An 11,245-nucleotide genomic window follows, 5' to 3' on the forward strand; every position below is an offset into this window, starting at 1 on the left:
CAGACCTGAGCTCAAAGAAAGAATTGAAGAATTCCCCTTGGGCAAGATGGTTCTTATGTATGACTTTTCGATATATACACTGCATCCCCCTAAAATCGATGCTGACATTTTGAAGTTTTGAAATCTGGGTTTTTTGAATTTTTCTTATAATTGGAGGGCGCAACCAGATAATTACCCAAACTATTTATTGGATTGTAGAACTCGTGATTCCACGTCGTTTGATATATATCCCATGAGTGTGCTTCATACAGCTCCCTAGTAATAGGCGTCCAAAGTCGAAATTTTGGTGCGTAAATTTCCTATAAAAACCTATTTTTTGGCTTCAAAATTTACAACTGTGACTCAGGTAACCTTGAACCCCGCGTGATTTTAGTTTTTTTACGCGCCGGATCTAATGAACCCTTCCGCTTTCAAATCCATCCACTAAAATAGCGGTTATAGATACCTTGAAAGTATGAAATTCGGCAAAATTATATTTTGATGATTCCGCGCATCGAACCGCGATTTTCTTTGGTTATTTTTACATAAATGGAATCCTTTATACGCGATTATATTATTTTTCAAAATTGTGTGGCATAAATTGCCGAGATTCTGGAGTAATATTCGTATTTCGTATAAAATAGAATTTGGTAGCACATCCGCGGTTCTTGACGAATTTGTTTAAAATTTGTTATAATGACGTATTTTTTATAGGCGATTACTGAAATCGGATGCGCCTTATAATCTTATGAACATCGCGCAATTTTTACCCACATAAAGGTTTTTTTAACAGTAAGATGCAGCTGACGGCACACTTTGGCCGCTGAATGAAAAGTGGAAAAATCGCTACATATTGATAGAGATGCACTCGCTGTATCTGAATAGCGCATGCGCCTTAATTGATTTTATCGAATTCGCGATTTTATCGAATTCGACAAGTTAAAAAACTTTTATGTTTTTTCTTTGATTGTAATTTCAATATTACTTTCTATTTCATAACCCTATTCTTTATCAAAGTAAGCAAATACAATTTCGGGTTTGTCATCGCATTTTTCCTGAAGAAGTTTCAGCGAAGTCCGTCAATCCTTGCATCGAAATTTAGCGAAATAGTAGAATAACTCCCAAAAATGTTTTTTCTATTTTTCGTATTAAACAAAAAATTCTATTTTTGAAATAATATTCCAACAATAAGTTTTCGTCTTTTGTTGTTGCTGTAATATGGCAGTTATAAATCCAATCGTTAAAATTTTGGTCTCATAGTTTTCTACACGTTGTCTAGAATCTGTACGTATTTTTAATTTATTTTTTCGAGTTTTATTTGGACTCTAAATTAGAATAAATTAAATTTACTCCAAGATTTTTTCAGTATTTGGTGATTTTCCGCGAAAATAGAAATACATTTAGTAAATATTTAGGCATCTACGGATAGATATTAAATGCTTTTAACGCTTTATATATACATTTTCTTATTACAGCAAAAATGGAATATTTAAATATTTGTTCTTTATAAGGGAATAAAACCCCTCATAACTTTGGAGCGCAGCATCCAATTTTGTGAACGCGAACAGATTTGAAACCACGACTTTTTTCTTAATCTATGTTCCAAAAACTGCGGATGTGCTCGCAGAAAAAATTTTAACATTTCTTCCAATGGAATTGCAAAAGAAATTTGAAATTTACCATATGAAGGCGTGAACCTATACTGACAAATTTCATATGGAACGTTTAGTACCCCAAATGAAGACCAAATACCAAAACTCAGCCATTTCGGTGAAATATTGAGGCCACCACCTTCAAAATACCGGAAATAGGGAGGCAACGTTCTATGGGGGCTATACTAAGGCGTGGACCTGTACCGACAAATTTCTGGGAGAAAGTTTTACCCCCAACGAGGACTAAGTACTAAAACCAACAAAATACCCAAAATCGGATTGCACCGTTCTATGGGGGCTATATGAATGCGTGGACCTATACCGACAAATTTCATATGGAACGTTTAATAAATAAAATATGGATGTTTACATAATTGTTCCAAGACCAAAAGATCATTAAATTCACTTTTCAAGCTATAAATATAATCTAAAATATTTCATTTGTTTTTTTTTTTCAACTAGTGCCGAATGATCGAAATGACAACGGAAAGCCGCAGGGGTGGCACACATCCGCTATTGGTTATGTTACTGTCATCCTCTCAAAAACACTGTGCCACACTGCAACTATAATCCTTTGTGTCATCAGCTATGAATAGTTTAGCATAAAAAATCGATAATACTTCAGCTACACTATACACATCCTGACTGCCGTATCTCTCACTCACTCTCTTCCGTGCAGACAACTACTAAAAAATCACAGGTCGCTGTTTGAAAAACCTACACCAAGTGACATAATGTTTTTGACAATAAATTATTCAAAAGAGTAGTACCAAAACAACAACAATAACAACAGCGGCAGCAGCATATCCTTTATCAAACGGCGAACATGCAAGCCAAATTCCAACACCTCCACCCACTTCAACAAAAACAAAAAAACCCAAACCCCCAATTTTACAAGAGCATTTCAATTGATTACTCAAAAACACAAGGTGACTATGGCATGCGAATGAGAATGAATTTAAATTGAGGTTATGTTTGTTTTATGGTTATTCTTCTTCTTCTGCTTCTTGCTATTGACTCTTACCATATGACCGGAGCACGCCAAATGTTATGGAAATGTTTGCCATCCTCACTGCCAATGTCATTCCAATCCACCAGGGTCTCCGTTAAAATCTTGTAATCCTCTGGGTATTCCATTTTCATGCGATCGGCAATGTGAAAACCATCAACCAAAAGATTACTGCCACCCTGAGATTTCGATTGCACCATGCAGTGTAAAATATTGCAGCTAGGTTTGTATTCATAATAGGGTAAATCGGTGTGCAGCGGCAACGGATCCGAAAGATAGGCAACATTCTTGGCACCTGGTTTATTTTGAACAATAAACTCCTCACTTGTGTGGGTGTGTGTGCGTGTTTGTGTGGTATAACGGCAGGACGAGTATTTAGAAACGAAACAAAAAAGCAACGCTTAAACGCAAATATAATTAATTTATATGTCACAAAATTTATTTACCCATATGTTGTGCGCCGTATAAAACCAACACGCTCTGCTAATTGTCGCACCACAGTTTTATCGATTGGCGAATCTCTTATTATGGCCACGCCATATATGGCTAAGGCTTGAAGCCAATTTTTAAGGGCTAATAAATATGATGGTTGACATTGTTAGTAAATTTGAGATAACTTGACAGGCATATGTACATATATGAAAATCATAAAAGGGAATGGTAAATATATACAGTCAGGAAGATTAAACACCATACACCACTACAGACATCAATGTTTAGGAGATGCATAACATACACAGTTTTCGGATGATGACATGTCCAGTAGATAATTGCGCGTCTTAGAATTAAATGAGCAGCGAATCTGTTGTGTCTTTAGCCATGGTGTTCCCTTGTAGACAGTAGACATTTTATTGTCTTCCCTAGTAGACACAAGACCATTTAAAGTCTTCTTTAGTAGACAGAAAACCATTTAAGATCTTCTATAGTATATAAAAAGCCTTTTAGGGTATTAGCTAGTAGACCGAAGACCTTTTAAGATACTCTTTACTAGACAGTGCTAAGAAAAAACTTTTAAGGTATTATCTAGGCCTTTTTATGGCGTTCTCTAGTAGACTGAAGACATTTTAAGACATTCTTCGATAGGGAGAAGACCTTTGAATGTATTCTCTAGTAGGCAGAGGACCATCTATCTAGTAGACAGAACACCTTTTAAGGTATTATTTAGTAATCAATTCTTAAGGTCTTCTATTGTAGACAGAAAACCATTTAAGGTATTCTCTATGGAGTGGACAGAATACCTTTTAAGGTATTCTTTAGGCGACTGAAGACCTTTTAAGGTCTTCTCTAGTAGGCGAATGACATGTTAAGTTCATCTCTAGTAGACAGAGGACCTTTTAAGGTCTTCTCTAGTAGACGGAAGATTTGTTAAGGTCCTTTTTGGGTATTCTCTAGTAATCAGAAGGACTTTTAAGGCATTCTGTAGTAGAGAGAAGGCTTTTCAAGGTAGGTATATGCTAGTAGACGGAAGTCCTTTTAAGGTCTTCTCTAGCAAACAGAGGGCTTTTTACGATATTCTCTAGTACACAGAGGACCTTTTAAGGTCTGCTCTAGTAAACAGAAGACTTTTAAAGGTCTTCCCTCGTAGACAGAAGATTTAAGGTATTCTCTATTAGACAGGTGACATTTTAAGGTATTTTCTAGCAGACAGAAGACAGTTTAAGGTCTTCCCTTGTAGATTGAAGATATTTTATGGTCTTCTCTAGTAGACCGAAGACCTTTTAAGGTATTCTCTAGTAAAGAGACTTTTAAAGGTCTCCTTAGTAGACGGAACGTCTTTTAAGGTATTCTCTAGTAGACAGGAGACCTTTTAAGGTATTATCCAGTAGACAGAAGACCTTTTAAGGTATTCTCTAGCAGACAGAAGGCATTTTAAGGTCTTCCCTTGTATATGGAAGACCTTTTATGGTCTTCTCAAGCAGACCGAAGACCTTTCAAGGTATTCTCTAGTAGACAGGATACCTTTTAAGGTATTATCCAGCAGACATAAGGCATTTTAAGGTCTTTTCAAACACACCGAAGACCTCTATAGTACACAGAAGACCTTGTGAGGCATTCTATAGTAGACAGAAGGCCGTGTGCGGTATTCTCTAGTATACAGAAGACTTTTAAAGGTCGTCCCTAGTTGTTGTTATTGTTGTTGTAACAGTGTTTGTTATTATGTTTGTATGTTCGTTTTTCTGTTCAATCTGGCTCTGGGTCTATCTCCAGTTCCAGGAAAGTGGCTACTTCGATGGGATGTAACCACAGATAAACTGGAGTAAGATGTGTAGGTTTGGCTGGGCAGTTGAAAAAGTGTTTTGTGTCGTGCGGGCCCATGCCACATACTGGGCAGATGTCTTACACGGCGCAGTCGATTTCCGCCCAATAAGAATTTAGGCGACTGCAATATCCCGAGCGTAGTTGACCCAAAACTACTCTAGTTCGTCGTGGCAGCTGACGCTCCTCAGCTGCATTAGATGGGGGATTTATTTCGATGACTTTATTTACACTATAATTGCTTAAGGCCTTGGCAACTGCATCCGTGTGAATACTATTTAAACCTGCGTGATATGCTTGTTGATCTAGGTGTTCTCTTTGTATCGTTGGATCTCTCCCTCTAGTGCATGGATATCGTTCTTGATCTGCCTGAATGTGTCGGGATGAATGTGGTTGGGATGGCTCACGCGGTAACATCCAAGGAGGTACTGCAACGAAAGCATCTCATTGTGTTGCTTTACTGGAAGAATCTTTGCCTGCTCATGTAGATGGTCCACTGAAGATTTGAGGAGGCCACCTGTTGCTTTTCTCAGGACGGCATTCTGGCAAGTTTGAATCTTTTTCCAATTCGTATCACATAATCTCGGGGACCAAACTGGCGCCGCATAGCTTACCACAGACCAACCTATCGCGTTATATGTGGTCACCAAGGTTTCTTTATCTGCACCCCAAGTGCTGCCTGCTAGGGACTTGAGGACCTTGTTCCTACTTTTCAGTTTGTCGCAAATAGCTGTGGCGTGCGCGCACTACGTGAAAGTAGTGTCGAATGTGATCCCTAAAATGTTGGAGCAGTTTGTGGTCGGAACTCTGCTACCGTCGACCACGACATTCAATTCTCTTCCAAACTGCGCTGTCCATGTGGTGAACAGAGTGGCTGTTGATTTTGTGGCGGAAAACTGCATATTCCTCGAATGGAAAAAGGTGGTAAGACTGGTTAAATAGTTGTTCAGTCTCTCATCAGGATAGGTACCCGACGCCAGGATAGTGCAATCATCCTCCAGCCGCCTGGAGGGGCGGAATACAGGAGAGGAAGAGGTTAAACAGTTCCGGAGATATCACCCCACCTTGGGGAACTCCCTGTTTCACTCTACGGGGTTTGGACTTCTAGTTCCTGAATTCCACGTACGACTGGCGTCCACACATATTATTGACTATCCAACGTTTCAAGCTTGGCCGGAGGGTTGTCTGCTCAATGTCCTCAAACAGCGTGCAGTGCCTGACTGTACCAAAGGCTTTTGATAAGTCAAGCGGCACCACCACTGTTCTATCGCACGGCCGTCTCTGGTTGAGTCCTTGACAAATATGTGTGGTAATGGCATGCAGCGCAGTTGTCGTGCTGTGTGCTTACGGAATCCATGCTGATGATAGGCAACTTGATAGCTATTTCTGATACTGGGGAGGACTAAGGCCTCAAGGGTCTTTACTACGGGAGACAAAAGCGAAATTGGCCTGAACGATTCACTTTTGCTGGCATCCTTGCCGGGCTTCCGTAGTGGGACCCCCCTGCCCATTTTTCACACTTCGGGAACAATGAGGGTGGATAGCGACAAGTTGAGAACTTTAGTGAGATACTCCACTCCCGGCTTATCCAGCTGCTTCAGCATTACCATGGAGGTTCAATCAGGGCCCAGCGCTTTGGATGATTTAGCGTTCCTGATGGCATTGGCAACATCATCCATTGTAAACTGTGGTGGTTCGTCCTCGGCAGGAAGAAATCTGATGTGCCGCAGTATTCTTCTCTTCGCTCTGTTACTCCCGGGGTGCTCGACAAATTGTCAATTAAAAAAAAAACTTGCGCACCAGTTCGGATCAGTCAGCATAAAGTCGCTAAACGTGACTGAGGGCCTATCTTCCTTTCTTCCACGGTTCGAGAGTGACTTAACCGTTGCCCACAATTCACCTATACCGGCTCCAATGTTGCAACTCTTCAGACGATTTAAGCACTTGTTCCGCTTATGTTCGCCGACCAGCCTGTTAACTTCCAGTGTCAGCTCCCTGACTCTGGGGTCATTAGGTTTGCTTCGGCGAAGCTCATTTGCTAATCCCGTCGCCTCTGTTGGGAAGTTTGGTCTTACTTCGGGTATTCGACCAGCAGGGATATGGCGAGCGGCTGCAGCAGTGATGATGTCTCGGAACGTCCTTTCCACTACCCGAACATCAGAAGGACTGGGCAGTTCTCTGAAGCGGTGATTGGTGAACTCTCTGAAACCCGGCCAATCAGCTTTCTTATGATTGACGAATGTTCGGCGTTCAGAGGTAATGAAATCGGGTGGTCTGCTAATGGAGACAATTATGGGGAGATGGTCTGATCCAAGGGAAATGACGGGTTGCCAGGTAACGTCATTTGTCAGACCAGGTGACACGATGGTTATGTCTGGCGAACTGTGACACTCTCCCCTAATTCTGGTAGGGGCGTTCTCATTGACCGCGCAAAACGTAGAGCTGTCAATCTGCTCAGCCAGCGCTAAACCTCTCTGGTCGTTTCCGAGGGCCGAATGCCACATCTCATGATGCGCATTAAAGTCCCCCAGGACCAGACGATTATGACCTTCCAAAAGCGGGCTAATGTTAGTCACGTAATCTGAGATACAGATATTTCTCGGCGGGATGTATACGTTCAGCAACTTTATCTCGGCAGTTCCACACCTGACTGCTACCCCCATACATTCCATATACGGGTCACTAGAGACAGGCTCAAGCGAGATAGGTCTGTATTGGGCAGACTGGTGCAATAGGAAAGCTAATCCCCCACCTCCACTTCTGGTGCGATCCTTCCTTAGCACTTTGTCTTCCATAGTAGACAGGATACCTTTTAAGGTATTCTCCAGTAGACAGAAGAACTTTTAAGGTATTCTTTAGCGGACAGAAGGCATTTGAAGGTCTTACCTTTTTATGGTCTTCTCTAGTAGACCGAAGACCTTTTAAGGTATTCTCTAGTAAAGAGAAGACTTTTAAAGATCTTCCCTAGTAGACAGAAGACCTTTTAAGGTATTCTCTAGCAGACAGAAGGCATTTGAAGGTCTTTCCTTGTAGATGGAAGACCTTTTATGGCCTTCTCAAATAGACCGAAGATCTCTATAGTAGACAGAAGGCGTTGTAAGATATTCTCTAGTAGACAGAAGACTCTTAGAACTCTTCCCTAGTAGATAGGATATATTTTCCAGTAGACAGAAGAACTTTTAATGTATTCTTTAGCGGACAGAAGACATTTGAAGGTCTTCCCTCGTAAATGGAAGACCTTTTATGGTCTTTACTAGTAGACCGAAAACCTTTTAAGCCATTCTCTAGCAGTCAGAAGACCTTTTATAGTCTTCTATAGTATGTCGAAGATGTATAGTAGACAGGCTTCTGTAGACAGAATGTTTTTACGTCTTCTCTAGTAAACAGAGGACTTTATGATCTTCTCTAGTAGACAGAATACTTTTTAAAGTGTTCTATATTAGACCAATGAAATTTAATGTCTTCTATAGTAGAAAGAATACCTTATAAGGTATGCAGTAGACCTCCTCTAATTGTCTTTCATTTTTTCACAGACAGTAGGGTTGAAATTTTTTTTACATTTTTTGTAAAAATGTGTGAGATAATAATTAAAATGTATTGAAAATAAAAGATCATGAACAAAAACAAAGTATGTGGACGGAAAATAGAAAGAAATCGATGATTTTCATTCATAATTTTGCAACTGTTTTTGCAGTTGTCGGGACGGGTACGTCATACCCATGAACCCAACTGTCCTGTCATGTGTGAACAGGGTTGAAGACAAACAAATTACTAGAACAAAACTAAATTCTCATTGGACTATCCGGTCATTACAAAGAAAAGTATTATAGCGTTGGCAATGGCAAGTTTCTAAGGCAAAAAGTCTATTTTTCAAGTCATATATTTGAATAAAGTAGTAACGGGATTAAATTCTTGACAATTTGGACCACTTAATAAGAAAAACATTTCAACCTGACAGTGCTTCATAATCACATACCGGGCTGTCAAAGATATTACATCTAACACTGAAGTTTTATAATATTCAATCAAGTGAAGAACAAAATTGTTTCGCTCAACAATTAAAAACCGTTAACATAATTAACGCTTTTTTAAAATGGCAATTACTTGGAAAGGTATGCTTAGTAAGTTTGTGATTAAGAATTTAAAAAACGTAGACGCGATAAAGAATTGTTGGCGTAGACATGTGATAAGTTTTTTGTGTAGTTTTTATTGTAGTTTATATGTTCTTTGGAGTAGTACTCTTGGTATCGCGACATATCCGCGAAACCATATAGAAGGCAATAGTGAGTACTAAAGGTGTAGAAAAATAGATTACGCGGCCATCTTGTAGAAACTTATTAATAGATAGTGAGACACGTAAACATTTGGATATTTTCAAGTATTGGGCTGGGCTGGGAGTGGAACTTGTCAATATGACACAAGTCGCCAAATTTAATAGTTATCTTAAGCGACTTATACCAAGCATTGAAAACTTTTATGTTCAAGATCACTTAATTTAGTAACTGGGACTACAAAACTTACTCAATTTAAAAATCTTAACCTGTAATTAATTATAAATTATTCAAAAATCGGACGCGATCGCGGTATTCTTCTTCCAAATCATCAATTAATTACTATTGTATTGTATACCAATACGTCTAATAATTTCTGAGATTTCGCTTTTGGCTAAAACCCGTTGTGGGGTAGGTCCCCGTCCTCCTCCATTTTTCGGTATAAAAACTACCTTACATACCTTCCAAATTAGGTCCAACCATTTCAGAGGATTTATATTTCGAACATCATGGCAGACCTGAATAATTTTCTATATATGTACATATATGTAGATATGTACATATACCTGAACCGACCAGAAACAAATTTTCCGGAAGTGATTCTAAATTGAACAGGATTTAACATATCAAATGTTAAAGCGAACGGATGCAAATTGTTGCCTTAGGTCTGCTTAAATATAAAATCGGATAAAATCGGATGAAACATATATATGAAAGCTTTATCTATATCTGAACCGATTCCTTCCAAATTTTGCAGCTGTATTTTTATGCTCATTATAAACATCGGAACGAAATTTGAAAGGTCCAGCAGCTTCCAGTGAATATTTTGTGCTGTAACAAAGAGCACAAGGACTACTTAAATCTTCAATGCGAAAAGTGCATGGAAGAGTGGCCCTAAATATTATATCCGTATAATATACGGATAGGGATAGGGATAAATCAAATTTTCTGAAAACACACTTCAAATATTGGTAACGTGCCTTACGAGCCTGACCCTCCGTACATCGCTTGCCTTATATTAAAACTCTGAAACCTTGTTAATAAACCTCCATTAATTTGCAGCGTCCAGTTGCGTATGGTGTACCTACCATTATTTCTTTATTTCGACTGTATCTTATCCCTTTTAATTCTCCCATTTCCATATGCCCTAATTTTCCACTAACCTTCATCGTTATTTATGACTTCCTTAAAGTCAAATAGCTGATTAACTTCATTAAAATCTGCACCACGCCAATGTTTTGGTTTTGGACGATAAAAATCATCCAAATACTCTTGGCGTCGCTTATCGTCAAAAGCACGTTCTTGTAGCCATTTCAAATCGTACACCGATTGATGTTTATCACTCCAGTCGATAATCAATTGTTTGGTTTGCTCATTTGTCTAGGAGGAATAGGAAAAAAATCAAAACAATTATGTTACGGCTCATTAAAATCAATGAGTGTGTCTGTCTGTCTGCCGTTCTATCGGTCTCCGCACTCACTTGTAACTTCTCAACGCGAACATTGACATCAAATTTATCCCAGTCATGTTTACGTGACTTTGAAGTGGGATGAAAACATTGCGTACAGTAACAATTATCACGTAACCAAACACTGGGGAACTTTAGCGGTTCTGATGTGGAGGCAATGGTGGCAGCAGAGTTCACGTCTGGTTGCACCACAACGAATTTGTCATTTTCCACGGTGGCACTAATCAATCGACGTAATAGGCGATTAACGCGGAATTGTGTTGGAGTCGATGTATTGATTAAGCGATTTAGAGATTTTGTTAACATGTTTTTGTTGTTTTTTTTTTCGTTTTTGTTAAGTGTGCAGCAATGATTTGCGATGTTTAGTCAGTGCCGGTTTAAATGAGACTGTTTTCATTTGTATGTTGGGAGATAATACATTGTTGTCGCAAACAAATGAGTATGCAGCCATTATCAGTAATCACTTCTTATCAATAACATATTAGGGGTCTGACCAGTGGTCTAGCTTGTTCGATTTGAATTTAAACGAGTACAAATATACACATAAATAAAGTGATTAAAACATATGAAATAGTTATGAATGGACTTTGCTTGCTGTTAGTTTAAGGGG

General features: G+C 39.1%; 1 protein-coding gene across 1 annotated transcript in view; it reads right to left on the minus strand.

The window, feature by feature from the left end:
- LOC141400078 (gamma-butyrobetaine dioxygenase) overlaps positions 1–11,027 on the minus strand; it is a 28,974-nt gene extending 17,947 nt beyond the window's left edge. Inside the window, exons 1-4 of the mRNA XM_073979492.1 lie at positions 10,648–11,027; positions 10,331–10,547; positions 3,087–3,213; positions 2,656–2,964 (exon numbers count right to left, since the gene is read on the minus strand). Coding sequence (XP_073835593.1) covers positions 2,656–2,964; positions 3,087–3,213; positions 10,331–10,547; positions 10,648–10,941 — 947 coding nt within the window. The 5' untranslated portion in view covers positions 10,942–11,027. The remainder of the gene's footprint in view (positions 1–2,655; positions 2,965–3,086; positions 3,214–10,330; positions 10,548–10,647) is intronic.
- Between the last annotated feature and the right edge of the window lie 218 nt (positions 11,028–11,245).

The sequence above is a fragment of the Musca autumnalis genome, unplaced genomic scaffold (genome assembly GCF_047663935.1).
Source record: "Musca autumnalis isolate F117 unplaced genomic scaffold, ASM4766393v1 scaffold_3, whole genome shotgun sequence".
NCBI classification, from domain to species: domain Eukaryota; kingdom Metazoa; phylum Arthropoda; class Insecta; order Diptera; family Muscidae; genus Musca; species Musca autumnalis.